Source organism: Macrobrachium nipponense, chromosome 43 (genome assembly GCF_015104395.2).
Source record: "Macrobrachium nipponense isolate FS-2020 chromosome 43, ASM1510439v2, whole genome shotgun sequence".
NCBI classification, from domain to species: Eukaryota; Metazoa; Arthropoda; class Malacostraca; order Decapoda; family Palaemonidae; genus Macrobrachium; species Macrobrachium nipponense.
In genome coordinates, this window is record NC_061104.1 from 48,897,410 (window position 1) to 48,917,719 (window position 20,310).

Genomic DNA, 20,310 nt, shown 5'->3' on the forward strand with positions numbered 1-20,310 from the left:
CCTTCTAAATCCTCTTCTCTCCTTGGATTACAGTTGAAATGTAAATGTGAATACAATTACACTTTATAGTCATTTATGTTTAAGAGTGAGAAAGTTACTACAGCAGTTATACTAATGGTTCCACTTTCCTTACATGGTAGGATTTTCTACCATCATCTTTTAATTAACAAAATCAATTAACCTCATACTCTGTTTTCACTGCAGAATATCCATCCATCAATCATACAAGAGCCCTTATTCATGGTCCAAATGTCCCCAGACACACATTTTTGACATGAGCAGAATAACTGAAGCTGCTGTTCTCTCATGCATACCATTAACCCTCATCTTCACTGTTTTGCCCAGACTATATGCAACACTGCAGGAACAAGATTGAAGGTGGGCACGGAAAAAGATCAGTACAGTCTAGACTACTGGCAGGCTGAGTTTGGCAACCAGAACAAGCGTCAGAGAAAAATCCACAGGAGACCAACTTCCAGTACTTTGAGCAAATTTTCTGGTAGGGCATGTAGCCCTCATTCATGTGCAAGACTGACAATACTTTATAAGTAAACCCTGGAGTGTAAGAATACTACCACCATAGGTCCTGCATGTCATAAAAGGCGTCTAAAAGGGCAGCTGCTGCCTTGCAGTCTTACTTTTTTTTAGTAAACGGCCAGGCCCACTGCCAATAACTGGAAACTGCCGCCTAGCAGGTAGACTTTTTAGTCAAAGGCGAGGCCCACCGCGATAACTGTGGTTGATGACAGCAAGGGCATGCTGTCGTAAAAACCCCTTTGCCAAAATAATAAACCATGCCTGATGTAAGGAAAGGCAAATCAGCCAACCAACCCCTTAGTGTAGGGATAACGGTGGGAAAGAAGACTGACAATATTTTATCAGTGCAAATACAGATTGAGCAACTTTCAAAACAGCTGGTGAAACTACAGATAACCAAGGAGAGGTCTCACTTTAGTAGCTGGATTGACCTTCAAGATAGCTTCTCCCCAGATGCACAGAACTCATAAAAAATTGCTCTTAGAGTTTCCAGCCCTTGTCATGTAACCTGATTACAGAAACTCCTGTGCTTCCTGGAGGTGGCCATAGTCAAAATGGTGTGGGAGTGAACCAAATGTAACAGATGGGGTTAAAACAAATGCTTAAGATTTCAAAATATACATGGAATGGAAGAGTTACAATATCTGAAATGTATTACATGAGCAAAATGGGAAGTAGAGAAATATATTGTGATAGATGAACAGATCTTGAAAGTGCAGCATTTCAGTTCCCTTGGGGGGACACCTGACTGGGAAGCAGGAGTTGAGCCATTAGAAGAAGCAAAGATTTATGATTGATACAAAAACCCAGTACTACAGTACAGCATGTATTCTGATTAGCCGAAATGTGGATAGAGAAAAGGAAGGAATTTTGAAGAAGTGTGATCATAGAAAGTTCATAGCCAGAGTACAGTGGGACTATTCCACTATGAACGAGAAATCAATTGGTAGACTCAAAAGATACCGAGATGGTCAGGAATGTGATGAGAATGTGGTAAAATTGGTCAAAAAGTTATAGAAATAGCAGGGAACAGACCATTAAACCATGTGAAAAGATGGAATTGATGAAGACCTACACCTGGGAGTCGACATAAAAATTGAATGACAACTCAATGGTCTGTATTTGACAGCTTTTCCATTTATAGTTACTGTGAGTTGAGTTCTCTTCTTTGTGTATCTTGTGCACTATCTTTATTCCCATCTGTTCTACAATAATTCAATTTGGTATTCCCTACTGGTTTTCCTCCTGCTACTTCAATGTTAGTTTTGTTACAGGCAGTTTTCTCATTTACACTGGGAATAGGTTCTGACACCCACAGTAGTTTAATTGTTTCTGTATCAATCAAATAGTTCCTTATGCATATGCAGTATACTGTATGTGTAAGGGTTACATTTAAAAATATATATTCCATATATAAATAAGCAAATGACCCAAGGGGTCACTGTTGAGATAGCAAGGAGTGTGATAAAGATTGATAAACAGAATGCAAGCTAGGCCTTGGCATGTTGAATCAGCGACGCCCTGGTTTGCATTTGCCTGTGATAATCAAATCCATTGTTGTGTCAAACAGGTCACAGTACTTTCACCTACAGACGACTACGTGACTTCCTCTCACATATTCGTCTGTCTGTATGTTAGTATGCTGAGCTAAGCTTTGCTCTCCTATAATTTTGTAAATGCATTGTAACCCGGAACTCTATTTCCCCTCCTAGAATCAGGTTCTCTTAACCACCTTCTTGCTTCTACTCAAGAGATGTAGTTTCGCAAATATATTGTTACAGTTATCATCACGAGTGAAACATCTCCGCCTTTATACCCAAAGAAGATACTGACTTAGAAATTATCATCGCAATCTCCGACGAGGATGGGAAGTATACTTCCCATCCTGATTCTAGGAGGGGAAATAGAGTTCAGAGTTACAATGCATTTACAAAATTATAGGAGAGCAAAGCTTAGCTCCATACTAACTACAGACAGACGAATATGTGAGAGGAAGTACGTAGACGTCTGTGGGTTATAGGTCAATAGGTTCTCAGGCCGAAAGCACTGTGACCTGTTTGACACAACAATGGATTTGATTATCACAGGCAAATGCAAACCAGGGCTTCGCTGATTCAACACACCAAGGCCTAGCTTGCATTCTGTTTATCAATCTTTATCACACTCCTTGCTATCTCAACAGCGACCCCTTGGGTCATTAGCTTATTTATATATGGAATATATATTTTTAAATGTGACCCTTACATATGTATAGTATGTAATCTTATTAATCATATAAAATACACTGCACTGAAGTTATTTGTTGAAAAAAGCAAAATTGATTTTACATACTGTTAACAAACTACAATTCTGTGCAATTAAAATCATCAAAAAACATCGATTTGCCAACATCCTGGTAAAGACAGCATATGAATCTAATTACCAAGTACCCCATACAATATTGGGACCCATCTTCTTACACCTAGAAAGTTACTTGCTTATATTTTGTTCACCTGTGAACAGATTACGTATTATTTATTGTTCATGCTGTTATAAATATATCTTAAAGGTAACCAAGAAAGATTAATTTTCTTTCCAAGTAATTTTTTTTTATCTTCCATCAGATGAATTTGGTCTACACCCACAATTTCAAAAATACATCTATTTGAACAGAACACATTATTATCAAAAGGAGTTTTAACAAATTTAACTCATATATGTAAAATTAGATAAATAGCTAACAAATTAACATATATGATGCAGTTGCTGGTTTTAGCACAATATAATTGTATTTCTTCATTGTTTATAGTCATCACTACTATTTTTCTACTTTCATTTTTTTTCATTTACTCTAAAGTGCATATTAACACTACCACTAAGGGAAGTTACAATATGCCAATCACTGTTGATGTAACTTGAGGGTTGTTTTAGTGTACTACCCTTTAGCTCTACGGGCACTACTATTTTTTTTTTTCTCTTCCCCATAGTTATCTCTTCTTATGTAGATGTCCAAGTTCTTTAACTTGATCTTGCTCCAATTTTCACCTGTCATTTTATAACAAATCTTTTGGCGAGCCGTATGAAAGTCTACAAATATGACTCGGTGAACTTATTAAAAATATATTATTATTACTATTATATTATTATTGACAATTATTATTAATAAATATTAATATTTCAATGTCCCATCTATACATCATCATTGTCCAATATACTTAAGATGTAGTCCAAATGAATAAGAGAGGGAGGCACAGCATCTGTTCCAGTGGATGGTAAGGTCTAAGAAGAGGTATATAATTTGTTACCTTGCTGTCTAGTCATACTAAACTGTGCAGCAGGTACAGACAGGACAGTAACAACTCAAGAAACGGAGCTTTAATGTGGAGGACCATGAGAATCTTGCACAATATTATTTGTGTGTATAAGGTGTACTTGAGTCAGCAGTTGAAGAAGTGTAAATCTATATGATAAGATTCAGGATTACAGTTTAGTGGGAAGATCATACTGTGAAGGTGAAAGCTGATGAATGGTGTAGTGAGATCCTAAAGACAGATGGTTTGTAAATGTGAATGAGAAAGGTAAATACCATTTAGCCAGTTCAATAAACTATTAAAAATGAAAATAACAGGATGATGAAAACTATTAGAAAGGTCCACAAATCAAATAGACCTACATCAAATGGGAATTCAGTCATTAAGTACAAAAGAGGATAAAGAAAACTCATTTCATATCAAAGTAAATGGAAATTGTTTGAAACTTTCCCCAAAAGTATTCAAAATAAAATTGTATAGAACATATGGCAACAACTTTATTTAGCTACCAATATTTAAAACACCTTACCTGGTCAGGTGTCATTCCAGTGAAACAGAACATGCCAATTTGTTCTGTGATGTGGCTCCAGTTCCTGATGGATCCTTCCTTTGCTAGATTGTCCTTGAGTTTCTGTCTCATGGAAATAATACGATCTGCCATTCCCTTTACGTCTTCCAACCAAATAGCACTGGAATTAAAAGTTTTCAGAATGTTAGCCTCCATTTGAATTTTTGTTCTTAAATATATAATTCCTAATACAATGCAGAAATCAATGATTTACCAATGCAATAAAAATCAGTTTACTGCTGTATAAGACACTTAATTTTCAAAAGAACAAAAGAACTGATTTACAATTATACTAACACAAGACAACCACCACAAAAAATAAAAAATTATAAGTCACTGGAGCAAAACTGTATAAAAACAAAGTGATTACTTACTGTAATTCAGGATTACTAAGAATAGTTGCAACAATACGGGATCCGTGAAGAGGGGGGTTAGAATACATTGGACGAATAATGATCTTCACCTGGGACATAACACGAGCAGCTTCATCTTTGTCATTACAGATGATAGAGAAAACACCAGCTCTTTCACCTGTTGAATGAAGAAAAGATCAGATAGAATTCAATACTTGATAAACCCTATTCACTCAAAATTTAATAAGTGACATATTCAGTACAGATAGATATCATACCTATGTTCTAGGAGACTTTCTGGAGTACATTTAGTATACTAGTTTATTGAAAGACTGATAACTAAATTTCTGTTCCATTTTCAAAGATTATCCATAATTAGCTATGATTACCTCTTCCCTAATGAATAAGAAAGATAAGGCCATGTGAGGGTTTGTCGACAAACAGCAAAATAATGACAATGCGAAGAGAAAAATCTAGAGAATATGTGGGACTATGCCCTAGGTAATCTAGTTTTGAGAAACTACATTGGGCCATGCAAGACACTGGTGTTACCCTTAAGGGATATCAAGTTATTAAAGCATAATTTAAGTTAGAACACACCATACAATCCCATGTTTTTAGAAAATGATTGTGAAAGACATATCTTGTGTCCATCTGCCAGGAATTTTCTAACTGCATATGCATCTCTTGCCACTTCTCCGGAAGCAAAGCCCTGAAATTAAAAATGGCTTTTAAAGGGTATGAAAATGTTTAACCCCTCAAAATCTAATAAGTAAATATTTGTTGTGCTTGGTGACCAAGAATTCTAAGTTGTTATAAGTAGTTAAAACTAATTGGGGCAAATCTGAAGGTTTCAATCACCAAATGAACACCAAGTCAACACTAATTGAACAAATACCAAACACCTGAAGTCTAATCACTTGTTTGTTTTCATTTAAATTTTTGAGTCTCCTAAATAAACACACACTGTCAGCATGATGACATTATGAGATTCTAGAAACAAAAGATGCATGTAACATAAGGCAATTGAAAACAAGACACAAGTTCCAATGACATATTGAAAAGACACAAGTTCCAATGACATATTGAAAATTAAGTGTGAATCTACTCCTCACTTATCAATATGCTCAGGTTCCAAAGACTAAGTCAATCATTTTATTAACTGAAATGTATGCTATCCTAGGGCAGTGTCAGAGAGTACCATATAAAATTTCTCCAGTGTTTTGCAACAATTTTTTATACGTATTTCATACAATGTACAGGCTGTCCCAAGGTTACGACGGGGGTTCCGTTCTCGAGACGTGTTGTAACCCAAAGATCGTTGTAAGCCGGAACATTTTCAAAAATACTAATAAAACCTTACTTTTAATGCTTTGGGTACATTGAAAACTACGTAAACTGCATTCTTATTGCATTTTTCATAAAAAAAAAATTTGAAATATTGATTATTTTGCATTTTTGGTGTGATATTTCTTCTCCTAGATGAGTGTTGTAGGCGTCGTAACCCTGGAAATCATTTCTGGTGAATATAATTAAAAAGCGCCTTAACCTTGGAACGTCGTAAGCTGAACCTATCGTAACCCGGGGACTGCCTGTACATACTAGTGTAAAGATCTTCAAAACTATCCTAGTAATCCATACCACTCAAGCATAGGCTAACTAGGCACAGCCCTCCTGAACTTCAAGAATGTTTGGCTGTCAATTTAAAGAATTAACTAAATGAATTCTTTTTGTAATCACAAGCATTTTTATGAACCCCTTATTTTATATTCAAAAACCTTTTACTAAAAACATTATATAGGATGTTTTCTCATCCTACATGTGCAGTGAGCACTCAATAATGTGCTGCATATGAACCAAGTTGTTTCCTTTGGAAAAAATACCCGCAATGGCAACAGCAATCCTTCTAAAGCTTTTCATTAAACATACCTATTTTTCCCTCTCCCATTCCACCGCTCAAAAAGAACAAAATATTAATAGAGAGCTTTTATGGCATCTTAACAGAAAATTCTAATGACATACTATCATGCAGTTAAAAAAACTAGTTCAGTAAGTCACAGGGTTACAATTTAAATGTATCTTACCTGATATGCCATGTCAAAGAACGGGAAAAGGTTCTTCCTCTTGATAAGCTGACTCATCTCATCCCACTGCTCTGGCTTGGGGTCAACACCAGTTGGGTTATGAGCACAAGCATGAAGCATAATCAAGCTTCCCTCAGGAATTTTCTGCAAGAGAATTGTAACACTGGAGTATTCAACAAATTGTAAGTTTATTTACTTTTCAAACATATACTGCAATTTCTCTGAACATTACCGAATTACACCAAATATCTACTGGAAAGGTAAAATCTCAGGGTTCACTAACAGTCCCTGGTGCAGAGGGAGGAAACTATTTAATACAGAAGGAAATCTTGTATTATTGATAAATAACTTATTACAGAAAAATTAGGTACCCAGAGGATGTTATTTCTTCATACTTTTCAACTCATTTATGGCAGACTATACCATACCATCACAGGATTATTCATAACAAATAAGAACAAAAAGATAAGCTCCAAAATAATTGTCCAATGTCCTGCACAGTCATTTAATTATCAAAAAAAAAAAAAAAAAAAAAAAAAAATTCAGTTGACAAATAAGATGTACTAAATGAGGATAAATCATAAATCTGAAATAGGGCTATAAATGTCTTAGAATATTTTTAGGTTCAGCATCTATGCTTTTATAAAAAATATTTTTTTACCCCATTAGTATATTAATCTCAAAACTCGCACAGAAAAACCTCAGGGTAAAACAGCTGATTCACAGTAGCAAGTACCACATATACATGATTGTTATTTACCATGATTCCACATCCCTAAGTGAATGAGTGAGTGTTACTGACTGCTCTGGAATAAAAAAAAACCCAAAGTATTTTATTTATTCTATTACTACAACTGTAACAAATTTATTTACTCTGTTACTACAACTAACACCATTTTTTTTTCAGGCACATAAGCCATAATTAGATTTTTGAAGACCTCTTAATATTATCCAAAAGTACAGATTTACTTGAAACTCCATCCCCATTTGTATGAAGTTACAGGGTACACTACAACACAAGGTCATTTTAGCATTTTAATAGAAGTAATGAAAATTTATTTAGTCAATCTTCCCATGGTTAATGAAAGTTGTATCAATGATTATATCTTCTCATGCATAACAATGACTCAATATATTATAAAACTCACTTTATCTTTTATCTTTGAAACAATCCATATGCATTACAGGACAATCTTGAATTATCTTCAGTTATGAATGGTCAATAAGGCAAAAATCAAGAATCTTACAACTCCATATAAATCTTACTTTGTGAGGAAAAGATTAAAACTGGGTATAATACATACTGAAATATCTTCTAATGCACCAGCAAAGTCAAAGCCACAAGTTTTAGGATCATAGTATCGGTACTGCTGTACATCCATGTTGACGTGCTTGAAAATCGGCACGTGGTTACCCCATGTCGGCTTGGGCAGCCAAACAACCTGTTAAAGAAGGAGAAAAATTACCAAAACCCTCCCTTGAAGCAAAAATTTTCATATTAAAAAGACACAGTACTCTTCAACACACATACCGAACACTGAATATGGTATAAAGACACTAAATATAGCATAGCATATTTTTTAAGATGTTACCATTACCAAAATGGAGTATCAGTATTACTTTTATGTACCATGATAGAGTATCAGTATTACTGTTATGTATATCTTTATTTTTAATGAACACTAAATATAAAAAAAATTCTGATAAACTTAACTGTAATACCACACAAACTATAAATATTTAGTGTAATACAAGACAAAACCACAGTTACAGCATTCCAACGTGTTTTACAGAATCCACATTTATAAAATGATACAAATGGTAAAGAGGTCGAAAACATTTATGACAGAAATATCACAGTAATATGTACTAAAAAATAATGTAGCATTCTAAATTGGGTACTTCACTCTAAAATTTTAAATTAAATATTCATATTACTTTCTCAAGACATTAGTAATATAAAATCTTGAACAAAATAGTTTCTCAACATATGTAGTAGTACATAATTATAAAAAAAAATATCTCATGGTTTGCTTCTAACACATCTAATCTAAATAGTACAATATATTTGCATATGTTCATACTATATATGAATGATACATCAGTATCTAAATACATAATGAAGACAAGCTCCAAAGAAAACCTATGACCTATCACATGACACATCTATGTAAAAATATTCTCTCTATACCCTAAAAAATCTAATAAAAATCCATACTAACTGTCATGCAAATCTGTCTTCATTCCAATTTCTCTCATACTACAAGAATATCTTTTTTACTAGCTAAAAGGAAAATATGACAAATTGTTAATAAATTTGCAGCATACAAACTTGAGGTCTTAACAATAGGATAATCTTCTAATGCCAGCTGGAAACCAGTTAAAAACAAAATTTGTAAAGCAAGGAATCTGTGGCATCTGGGTTACCCATATGTATATGAGGTGGAAGCTGGTCACCGACCAATGCTTGGGATCTCATGACGCATAAGTTTTTCTTCCAACCCAGTACACGAGAGGGATGGCCAGAGGAGGGCAGTATAATATTAAGACCTCAGGTTTTGTAAGCTATAAAAATGCAAACTGATTAAAAAATTGCCATTTGTTCATACTGGAACAAACCTTCAGTCTTAAAATAGGATAGACTTTTACTATTTGCCATTTGTTCATACTGGAACAAACTTTCCAGTCTTAAATAAAATAGGGAGACTTACTTGGAGGGAGGTAGAAGTTACCCTAAACTGACTGAGGGTTCAGCCCACCTGACCATTCTTCTTAGGACAAGTTCTAAATGAGGGGGTCATAGCCTGTGAGAGAATAGGTAGACAAATACCCAAAAACTCATCTGCTGGGTTCAGTAAACTGTGGTATGGCCAGATTTACTGCACTTGTGGAAGATAAAGAGAACTTTGTCTATTCCAGTAACAAACCTTTCAAGCCACAATGATTTGTCACCAATCCCACTCCCTTGCTAAAGGGAGGAGCATATGCTACCAAGAAGTATATTGCCTATTGTATAGGAACACAGTAAATAACTACTATACAGTAAATAACTATCACCAGTAAGACTACCAGACACCTGTATTAGACCAGTTCCAGCATATGATATGTCTATTCTTCGACCTGCCCGAAGGAAGAAAGGAACAAAGAGAAAGAAAAAGTACTGTTAACGCACTCATTCTGTCTTCCACACAAACAACTTGGATAAGATATAAATTGCCCTGTCAGGGGCTAGATGAGTTACACAACTTGTTGGGCAGCCACCACAGGACCCAGGGAAAACATGTCCAAGGACCTGTGGGCAATATCCTTCAGATAAAAGGAAGTGAACATGGTTTGACTTAGCCAAGAACCAGCATTCAAAATTCTATGAACAGACATGTTCTTAAAAGCCAGAGAGGAACTTAAGCCTCTGATGTCGTGCACCTTAGGGTGTACAGTCTTTGTGACAGAACTAGGGAGCAAGGAATAAGTCTGAGTAATTACCTCACGTAGCCAGAAGGAAATTGTGTTCTTGAAAACTTCCTTCCTGAAATGGCCCGTACTAACACAAAATCTTTGACACCTCGGTCTAAGGTGATGAGTCCTTTTCAGATGGCAGCCCAGAGCCCTGACGGGACACCGCCATAGTTCCTGCGGGTCACCGTCCACATCGTCATTCAGTGAGGAAATTGAGAATGAGGCAAACCTGTCATCATGCGCCAAGAGTTTCTGAGTTTTGGCCACAAAGTCTGGGACTAATTCAAAAGCAACAGAACTCCAACCCCAGGTGTGTTACTCACATCAACAACTCAGGCCATGGAGTTCTGTCTGACAACTGACGTAAGGGCTTGAATGGAGCTCAAGAGACTTCCGAAGACAAGGGACAGATCCCAAGTTGGAGGTTTGAGCTCTTTTGGTGGACAGGATTGTTTAACACTCCTAAACAACAGAGATCCTGGATGAAGTGATGTCTATGTGTTTTAGGCGTAAAACTTTCCCTAATGCAGCCCTGTAACCTTTAACAGCTAAAACGGAGAGGCTTTTCTCAACCCTGAGGAAGATGAAGAAGTCTGCTATATGCTGAACAGAGGTTCCAAGTGGAGAGAAACTCCTCCGACAACACCAATCACAGTAGACTACCCAGTTGCCCTGATAGACTACTGACAAAGAATTCCTAAGACAGCCGGACATGTAAACCCACTGCTTACTTTTACTAGAAAATTCCTCTCGCTCGCAGGAGATACTTGATAGTCTTCAGCCATGAAGAGACAGGGACTCTACCAATTGGTGGAACCTCTCCACATGAGATTGCAAAGAAGGTGGCACCATGAGGGAATTTCTCGGTACTTCTGAAAGTAGATACAGGAGGTCTGGGAACCACTCTGCTTGAGGCCACAGGGGAGCCACTAAGGTCATCCTGAGATTTTGAGAGCTCATTACCCTGTTCAGGACTTAATGGATCAAGCAAAATGTAGGGAAGGCGTAAACTTCGAGATTGTGCCAATGATGCTGAAGGGAGTCCCCTGCTAGGCCCAGGGGATCCAGGACTACCAACATGTAGGCCTCCAACTTTCTGTTGAGGTGAGTTGCAAACAGATCTCAAGTTAAGTATACCTTAGTTTTACCAGACCACTGAGCTTATTAAGGGGGCCGGCCGGCTAATGCCCTTTTTTAAGGACAGGACTTTGATATTCATACCACTTAATAAGGTGACTTGGGACATCTCCAAACCGCATATGATTTTCGCCTCTGACCTTCGGTTTTGTGATGCCAGGGCGATTTATCCCGAAAATAACCATTTTTCAAATTCTATCTCTCCCTTGATATTTAATATTAAGACCTGGGATTACTACCATATATAGACCTGATGTAGACCTCCAATCGAATGGAAAGTTTTTTTTTCTAAAAGTCATTTTTTTGCTAGATATGAATTTTTCAATATGGTAAAAAAATAAACCCTATAAATCAGGAGAAAAAAATTTATAAAAAAAATACGATACAAAAAATTGGAAAAAAGGCTCTATTTGATTGTTCTATAATGTCTTTCTGAGTTATATACCAAATTCCAATGTTATAGCTTTAAAACTAAGTGAGAAGATAGATTTTGAAGGTCAATAAGTATAGTTTTGAGATACGGGCGTTCAAAGTTTTCCTTCCTATTTCTATAAAGACAATGTTAATAAATAATGATTATTATGAATGTATATTTCTTTTTTGTGTATTAATAAACCAAAACTATTTTATTTATCATAATTTAATCATAAATGATGATCCCTTTGCTCATATATCGCAGCCTGGGGCACTGCTTGAGGCAAGATGGGGCACTCCTTCCTACGCAATTCTCTCTCTCCCCCTTCACTAACTCGGCTTATTACAGCGAATTTTCTTCTTCTGTATGTTAGCGAGATGTTTTCCTTGTATTTTCCTCTTTGGCATGATGAAATTCTTGCCCGAAACAAAGATAAACAAACGTAAATGCAAGAGAATGTCAGAGGTGAAACTCGAAGGTGTACTCTTTTTTTACAAAGACAATTTAATAAATCATGATTATTATGAATTTCATATTCCATTTTGGGTATTAAAAAACAAAAAAAACCAAAACTTTGTTATTTATCATAAATGAAGATCTCTTTGCTCAAAGATCGTAGCCTTGGGCACAGTGTTACGTGTGCTGTCAAGCAAGACGGGGGCGTTACTAAGCAACCCTTACTTCGCAACCCTCCCCTCTCTCTTCACTAACTACGCATATATTATGATATTCTGTAATAATACTTGAGCGATTTTTCTTCGTCTGTATGTTAGCGAGATGTTTTCCTTGTCTTTTCCTCATTGGCATGATGAAATTCTTGCCGAAACATACATAAACATACGTAAAGGCAGGCGAATGTCAGAGGTGAAATGGAACGTGTAGACTACTTGAAGTCTGTGATCGCACTAAATCAGGACTGGACTTGGTAGCTGAGCCTGAAGTCTCCTTCTTGCCTCAGGGAATGTCTACAGATGCCATTTCTCTCCCTCTTTCCTTTCTTCCTCCCGCAAAATTGTTTGAAATTAATTATCAAAACTTTACGATAATAGAAGAAATATTGCATTTTCTTGTACAGACCAATGTTTTAGGCTTATTGAGTTATGTTAACTAAAGGGATTTTGACGAAGGAAAAATCTATTTCTGGGTGATTGGCTCGTGTCGCCCTATGAAAGTAATCCTTAATATCATCTTTCTAGGTAAAATATCCTAAAATTACCAGAGAAAAAACAAATTAAGAAAAATGTCAGTAAGACTGACTCGCTCACTCTTAAAAAGAAGTGTCGGTATGAAATAGGGGCGAGTGTGGAACACTACCACGAGACAAACACCAATTAGAACTTCCTATCAGAATCCCCCTAAGAGAGAGCCGATACCAACGGGCGATGCAGCCTCTACTACTACTACTAGAGGACGCCACGGACAGCAGCGCCCCTAGCGGTCATCCTTAATTAAAACAAAATTACATCTTGTCCTGCAAGGGGGGAAAGCAAGCCATAAAAGGGATGGGTTTCATAGGGCGACACGAGCCAATCACCCAGAAATAGATTTTTCTTCGTCAAAATCCCTTTCTGGCTCAGCTCGTGTCGGCCTATGAAAGAGTACCAGAGAAACAGACAAGATGGAAAAGGAAAAAATGAAAAACATGTTAAAATGATGGATATAATAATAAGTAAATCAATACAGCATACAAAATAAGTACTTAAACTAACTATGGTAAACAATAACAGAATGTTAGTAAACTTAAAGTACTTAAAAGGTAGTAACAATAACATAATATGCATGTAAAATAAAGAAATTGTTTGAATTTACTTATTTAGAACATAAAAGTGCAATTATATACATACATGTGTCCTACCCTAGCATAAAAATAAGGGTAGGTACACTCAAATCCATCATTAATTAAATAATACAATTAATTCAAATATATACAAACACATTGTGACTGAAGTTATCACAAGTCTAAATGTAAAATTTATACAAACATATTGTGGCCTAACCTAGCATAAAAATAAGGTAGGACCACTGGAGTACATATCAGTACAAATGTGGCTGCCCCTAGCAAAAAAATAAGGGACAGACCACTATAACACACAACGGCTAAGGCTATGATGATGAGTAGCCTGGTGATAGGTTGAGGCATGTTGGTTGAAGTAGGTAGAAAGGAGACCTGGATCAATACTACAACTACTAAGCAGTATCAGGGGAAACTATGTTTCCCGCTGCTACTGCTGAAAACTTTAAAGATTCCAAGACTTTAAATAATGCCGTTTAAAGACTGTCGGGGATTTCCATCCAGTATACTTCCTAAGATCCTCAAAGTTCATATGTTGGAAATAGTTAATAGAGGTGGCTACTCCCCTGATATCATGTGCTTTTGGGAATGACTCAGGGTTGGCTTGTTTAATGAAGTAAAGGATTTGTTGTCTAATACCTTTAACTGACAAAGTACCACCTTTTTCTCTCATGAAGAGAGCACCCGAGGATCTAGAAGAAGTACGAGATAGAAAGGCTCTAAGGGTTGATACTGGGCAGAGAGAAGGATCCTGTGGAAGTGGGATAACCTTCCAAGGAGCCCACCTTGCAAGAGGATCTTCATTTTTAGCTAAAAAGCTACGATCCGGAGCAAGTAGAACTTCTCCTGATGGGAGGAATTCCACATGACCCGCATCTCTGGATAGAGCCGACAGTTCTGAAATTCTTGCTCCTGAGGCTAGGCTTAATAAGAATAGAGTCTTCCTCAGGAGCATTATGAATGTACAAGATGAGTTGTCAGTATCTGAAGCTAGTTTGAGAACATCATTCAAGAACCATGAAACTGTAGTAGGCCTCTGAGAAGGTCTAAGTCTAGCACAGGCTTTAGGGATAGATGTGAAAATAAGATTCAGTTAAATCTATCTGAAAACCTACTTGAAAGATTTTCTTCAAAGCCGACTTGTGAGTGGTAATCGTGCTAGCTGCTAAACCTTTTTCAAATAAAGATCTGAAAAAGGATATAGCCAAATTAACTGTCATGGTTGTAGTGTTCGATTCTCTCAAGAAAGATGCTAATTTCTTAACAGCTGAGTCATATTGTCTGATGGTTGACTCTCTCTTATCTGATTCCAGGAAGAGAATATTCTGTGGATCAATGTTAGCATCTTTATTAGCCGCAAACTTCATGAAGTCCATAAAGTTAGGGTCTGGAGAGTTCCTGAGGAAGCGAACACAGTCCTCATTTGTACTGATTGTGATAGTTTGGGATTGGGGATCCGTTGAGGTCGGAGACCCAATTCCAAGAGAAGTGGATACCAGTTGCTCTTGGGCCAGTCCGGTGCAATCAGAGCTACTATCCCTTTGAAAGACCTTAGTTTGTCTAGGACTTTCAAGAGAAGATTCACTGGAGGAAAAACATAAATTCTCCTCCATTGATTCCAATCCAACGACAGGGCGTCCGTGGCATAAGCCAGAGGGTCCAGGTTGGGGGCCACATAGCAAGGGAGCTTGTGGTTCGCTTGTGAGGCGAAGAGGTCCACTTGGAGACCTGGGACTCTCCGGCTTACCCACTGGAATGACCCGACGTCCAGGGACCACTCTGATTCCAGAGGGACTGACCGGGACAGGGCGTCCGCTATCACATTTCTTACTCCTGCCAGATGAGTGGCAGACAGATGCCATTTGTGTTTGCTTGCTAATGCAAAGATGGCTATCATGACATGGTTCACATGCTTGGATTTGGACCCTCCTCTGTTGATGCAATGGACTACTACTGCACTGTCCAAAACTAGCCTTAGATGAGACTTTTTCGGGGGAAGCAGTCTCTTCAGAGTAAGAAATACTGCCATTGCTTCCAACACGTTTATGTGGAGCTGGCGAAATTGAACTGACCAAGTCCCCTGAACCTGTTTGAACTGAGAGTATCCCCCCCAACCGGACAGGGATGCGTCCGTGTGAATGGTTAACATTGGGAGGGGATATTGAAGGGGTACTTTCTTGGCTAGGTTCTGTACTCTTGACCAAGGCCGTAGTTGGTTGCGGAGGATCTGTGGGATCACTGACAACTTGTCTCGATATTTGGAGTTTGCTTTTGACCGCCAAATTCGATTATATCTTTCAACCTTGCTTTCAGAAGGATATCTGTTACTGAAGCAAACTGAAGAGACCCTAGATTCTCTCCTGGTTTCTTCTTGACGTTTGTTTGCACTTGAGAAATTGCCTGACAGATTTTGCTATTTCTTTCCGTTTGGCTACTGGAATTGATAGATTGTGGGAGGACAAATCCATTGGATTCCCAGCCACTGAAAACGAGATTCCGGAACAAGTCTGGATTTCGTTTTGTTTATCTGGAACCCCAGATGTTCCAGAAAGTGAACTACCTTTTTGGTAGCTTTGAGACATTCCTCGATTGTTGGTGCCCAGATTAACCAATCGTCGAGGTATGCCGCTACCATGATTCCCTGAGCTCTCAATTGTTGTACAACCACTTCTGCTATCTTTGTGAATACCCTGGGGGCTACATTCAGACCGAAGGGCATCACTTTGAATGAGAATGTCTGACTTCCTAGCCTGAATCCTAGGAATGGGCGGAAGTGCCTGGCTATAGGGATATGATAGTATGCGTCTGTAAGATCGATGGAGCATGTGACGGCTCCACGCGGCAGTAAGGTCCTTACTTGCGAGAGGGTAAGCATCTTGAACTTGTCGCAGCGAATGAAAGAGTTTAGCTTTGACAAGTCTAAGATTACCCTTCTTTTTGTTGAGCCTTTCTTTGGCACGCTGAATAAGCGACCTTGAAATTTTAGATGCTTGACTCTCGCAATAGCTCCTTTCTGAAGGAGTTCTTCCGCGTAATCTATCAATTCCTTTGACGGTACCTGATGGAATGATTTGATTGGAGGAGGATCTTGGATCCAGCTCCAGCCTAATCCTTTGGACACTATGCTCTGTGCCCAACTGCTGAACCCCCACCTGTGGCGGAAGAGGAACAGCCTCCCTCCTACCTGGAGAGCCTCATTGCTGATGGGCGGGTTGGCCACCACGCCCTCCTCTGAACTGCTTACTCCTTGCGCCCCTTCCTGCGCCACGGTGACGAAAGTAACCTCTCGCCCTACCCCTCGATTGAGAGTAGCCTTGAGCCTCATAAGCAGGGTTAAAGGCAGGCGAGATGGCATAGGAGGTCGAAGGCTGGGATTGCTGGGGCACCAGGAGGAAAGGCTGAGTCTGTTTAGATGTAGCAGGTTGTCCTTGTTGGGTGACTGGGACCGCCTGCACAAACTGCTGCTGAGGCTGGAGTTTTTTTATATGGCTGGATAAAAAAACCTCCTACCAGCCTTCTTAGGTTTCCTTGCAGCAGTGGGAACGGATTCCTGTTTCCTCTTAGAGGAAATGCCCCACCTAGCTCTAAGGCTCTGGTTGAGTCTAGCAGCTTCGTGATGAACTTCGTTCACTGCTGACTCTGGGAAGAGATCCGCTCCCCACATGCTGGCAGTCAAGAGTCTATTAGGCTCGTGCCTGATAGTACACTCTTGAAGAACATGCTTCCGACAGTTCTTCCTGGCTTGGAAGAAGTCAAAAGCGTCTAGAAGAACCGTGTGAAAATGTGCTTTCGCTAAGATCTTGAATAGCGGTTCGTTCGCATAAGACAGCGCCGCCATTTCCGTGATTACGATAGAGTTAAGGGACCTGCCAAACCTAGTTCGCGCATCGAACTCTGCCTGGATTAGGGAGTCCGGTAGCCTAGGCAACTTCTCACCGAACTGGTCCATAGCGCAGTCCGGCTTGAGTTTACCCTGCGTGAAAGTGGCTGGCAGGTTTTCCCATAACTCTCCGAAGGCGGGAAAGAGTGGAGAAGTGGACTCCGACTCTCTCAACTGTGGAACGGGCTCATCCTTGAGGACTGCCTGAAGAGCCTTCTCCACCAATTTCGTAGTGAACGGAAGAGAAACCTCCTCTTCCGTGGCGAAAATAGTGAAGGGGCTCTTATAGGCCTGGAGTTTAGTGTTAGTACACTCCCAGTCCTCAAGGCAGTGAACCCATTCCCGTTGGGCGTGGTCTCTACTGTAGAGGACAGACTCCTTCGCGATCTTGTCCTCCCTTGTCAGAGCCGTTGGCGTCAGCCTAGCATACCCGATGAAAGGCTGTGACAGACCCGGAGGATAGAACTCGAAGTCCTCAATCCTTCGAGTGCCAAACTCCGGGATGGAAATCATCCCGTCCTTAAAGGGGGCGTAGGCCGCTACTCTCCATGGATTCTCCATAGAGAAAGATGGCAGAGAGTCGTAAGACGGGAGTTGTAGGATCCCCGTGCTAGAAGCAGGGGATACTGGGGGAGGAGCCTGGGATAGCCCAGTCATCCGATCCTCAGTCTCTCTTACTCTATTCGAGAGCTCTTGGACGGTCTGTCCAGTTTGAGACAGAGTGCTCGACAATTGTGCGAACATCTGCTCAAAGCGGGTTCCCCAAGCTGAGATTTGGGACCCAACCATCACCCCTACCTGCTCCATCATTCCTGGTGAGACAAGAGAAGGAACGCAGGAGCTGGTGCTTGCTACCCCTGCCGGCATAGCCGGAGAGGGGACAGCGGAGGCGGGAGAAGGCAACGACTCGGAGGTAGCGCGAGCTTTCTCCTTCGAAGCCTTGCCTCTGGAGCTCTTCGACTGGGAAGAGCTTGGCTTAGCCTTTACCGCGTCGGCGTAAGAAGTCGATGACTTCCTCGCCGAAGAAGACGAAGACGACTTCCTAGAAGTCGACTTAGACAGAGTCTTCGGTTCTCTCTTTCCCTTCTCCTTAGGAGGTACAGAGAGAGCGGGAGTGCGGCTAGGGATCTCGGATCCCGAAAAGCCTTGGAAAGAGGCGGAAGAAGAAGGGACAGGAGAAGATCCAGGAGCGCCCAAGGAAAGACCTTGGGCGCCCGACAAACCTACCTCAACCAACAAATCCTCACTCACTACCGCCATCGGCTCGAGATTCAGGTCCAGGCCGGCGACGTCCGGAACTGGCTCCTGGGCTGCTACGAGCCCCAACGACTGCTGGAGATCTTGCTGGATGGCGGCTATTACGGGGGCGGCGGACAAGGGGTCGACGTAGCCCGTCGACTTGCCCGCAGGGAAGATCTGGATGGCCAGCTTTTTATCCAACATGTAGGGCTGGCCCTTGGCGGCGTTCTTCCCAAAGCCGCCCACCCACGCTTTCAGAGTGGCGAGAGCGACTTCCCTCACACCGCTAGCCTGAAAGAAAGGCTGAATTAGCTACCAGTTGCGGACAGGGTTAACAAACTTACGAACTAAAAGTGTTAGTAAATTGATAAACAACCTTATAATGGTCTTACCCCATCAACCAGCTGACCGACCAGGTCGTAGCAAATGGTGCAGGCCTCGGGATGCCAAACGATGGACTCGTTGAACAGGGTGGCACAAGGGGCGTGAGACCTGCACTCATCATGTCCGCAGGGGTCATGCAGCGTCGCGTTGCAAGCGAGGACCTGACAGTTGGTAGCCTGTAAGTGGAAACGTACATGAGTACAGAGTAAACACTTACAGCCTAACATATGCTCCGCTGGTGCCGGAGCGATAAAGTTAGATAAAACCAGAGCCCTGCTAAAATACGTGTGGTAACCATGTTGGAAGAAAGGCTATGGCTCCGCCAGTGGCGGAGGCACGCGAATCAACCAACTAGGAGTGGTGGTAAAGGAAACCACAACGGATAATGGCGGGGATGGTTGATAACATAATTATAAAACACAATTCATTGTAAAATATCTTAAATTAGGGTATATATCCTTAGCATAAAACAGTGACAACATCAAATCAACTTCTCTCCACCCGTCTACTAGAAGCGTGCGTAGGTAAGGGTAAGCTCCCTTCCGGTAGCGGGGGCGAGAGAGATATAAGGATATAGTAGGCAAGCAAACGACCATCCATAGTACCCACCCTACCCGCTAGCGGAGCCAATAACCTATAACCAAACCCCCGGGGCCCCGGCTGCGACGGAAGGCTCCTTTCGTATCGTAAGGGAGGTGGCTGAGTAATGGGTATGGGGGGGAAGGAGGTCCCGGTGAAACACGGCGGGAGCGAGGAAAGGGGGAAGGGATGGCCTACTCCTCCCCACCTCACCCACTACCCGTATGGAGACCCGGTACCTCATGATGGTCGCCCTAAACCCCCTGCTGGTGGAACCCCCCGGTACCTCCGGAATGTGAGAGAAGGCTATGAGGTTGTTATGACAACCAAGGGGTCCCCCAGCTCCTCCCTACATCAGAGAGGGAGGGAAGGGGCAGGGTGAGGTGCTATGGAACACGTGACCACTAGTGGCCTAGGCCGCGATCACCACAACCGTGGTAGGGCCACGTGAACCAAGCTGTACCAATACATGGAACAAGCACCTAGGCTAGCCTAACACCCTAAATAATAATAATAAAAAACATCGAAAGGTGGAAGAGACACTTTTAGGAAAAGAGAAAGAAGCCCAGGAGGAGGCAACTATTCCAAGAAACAGT

General features: G+C 40.3%; 1 protein-coding gene across 1 annotated transcript in view; it reads right to left on the reverse strand.

The window, feature by feature from the left end:
• The window catches only part of LOC135213722 (aspartate aminotransferase, mitochondrial-like), a gene marked incomplete at its 5' end in the record, with an annotated part of 34,124 nt that overhangs the window by 1,505 nt on the left and 12,309 nt on the right, over positions 1–20,310 (reverse strand). The window contains 5 exon segments of the mRNA XM_064247832.1: positions 4,357–4,516; positions 4,770–4,926; positions 5,349–5,460; positions 6,833–6,976; positions 8,137–8,274. Of these exon segments, the coding sequence (XP_064103902.1) occupies positions 4,357–4,516; positions 4,770–4,926; positions 5,349–5,460; positions 6,833–6,976; positions 8,137–8,274 (711 nt within the window).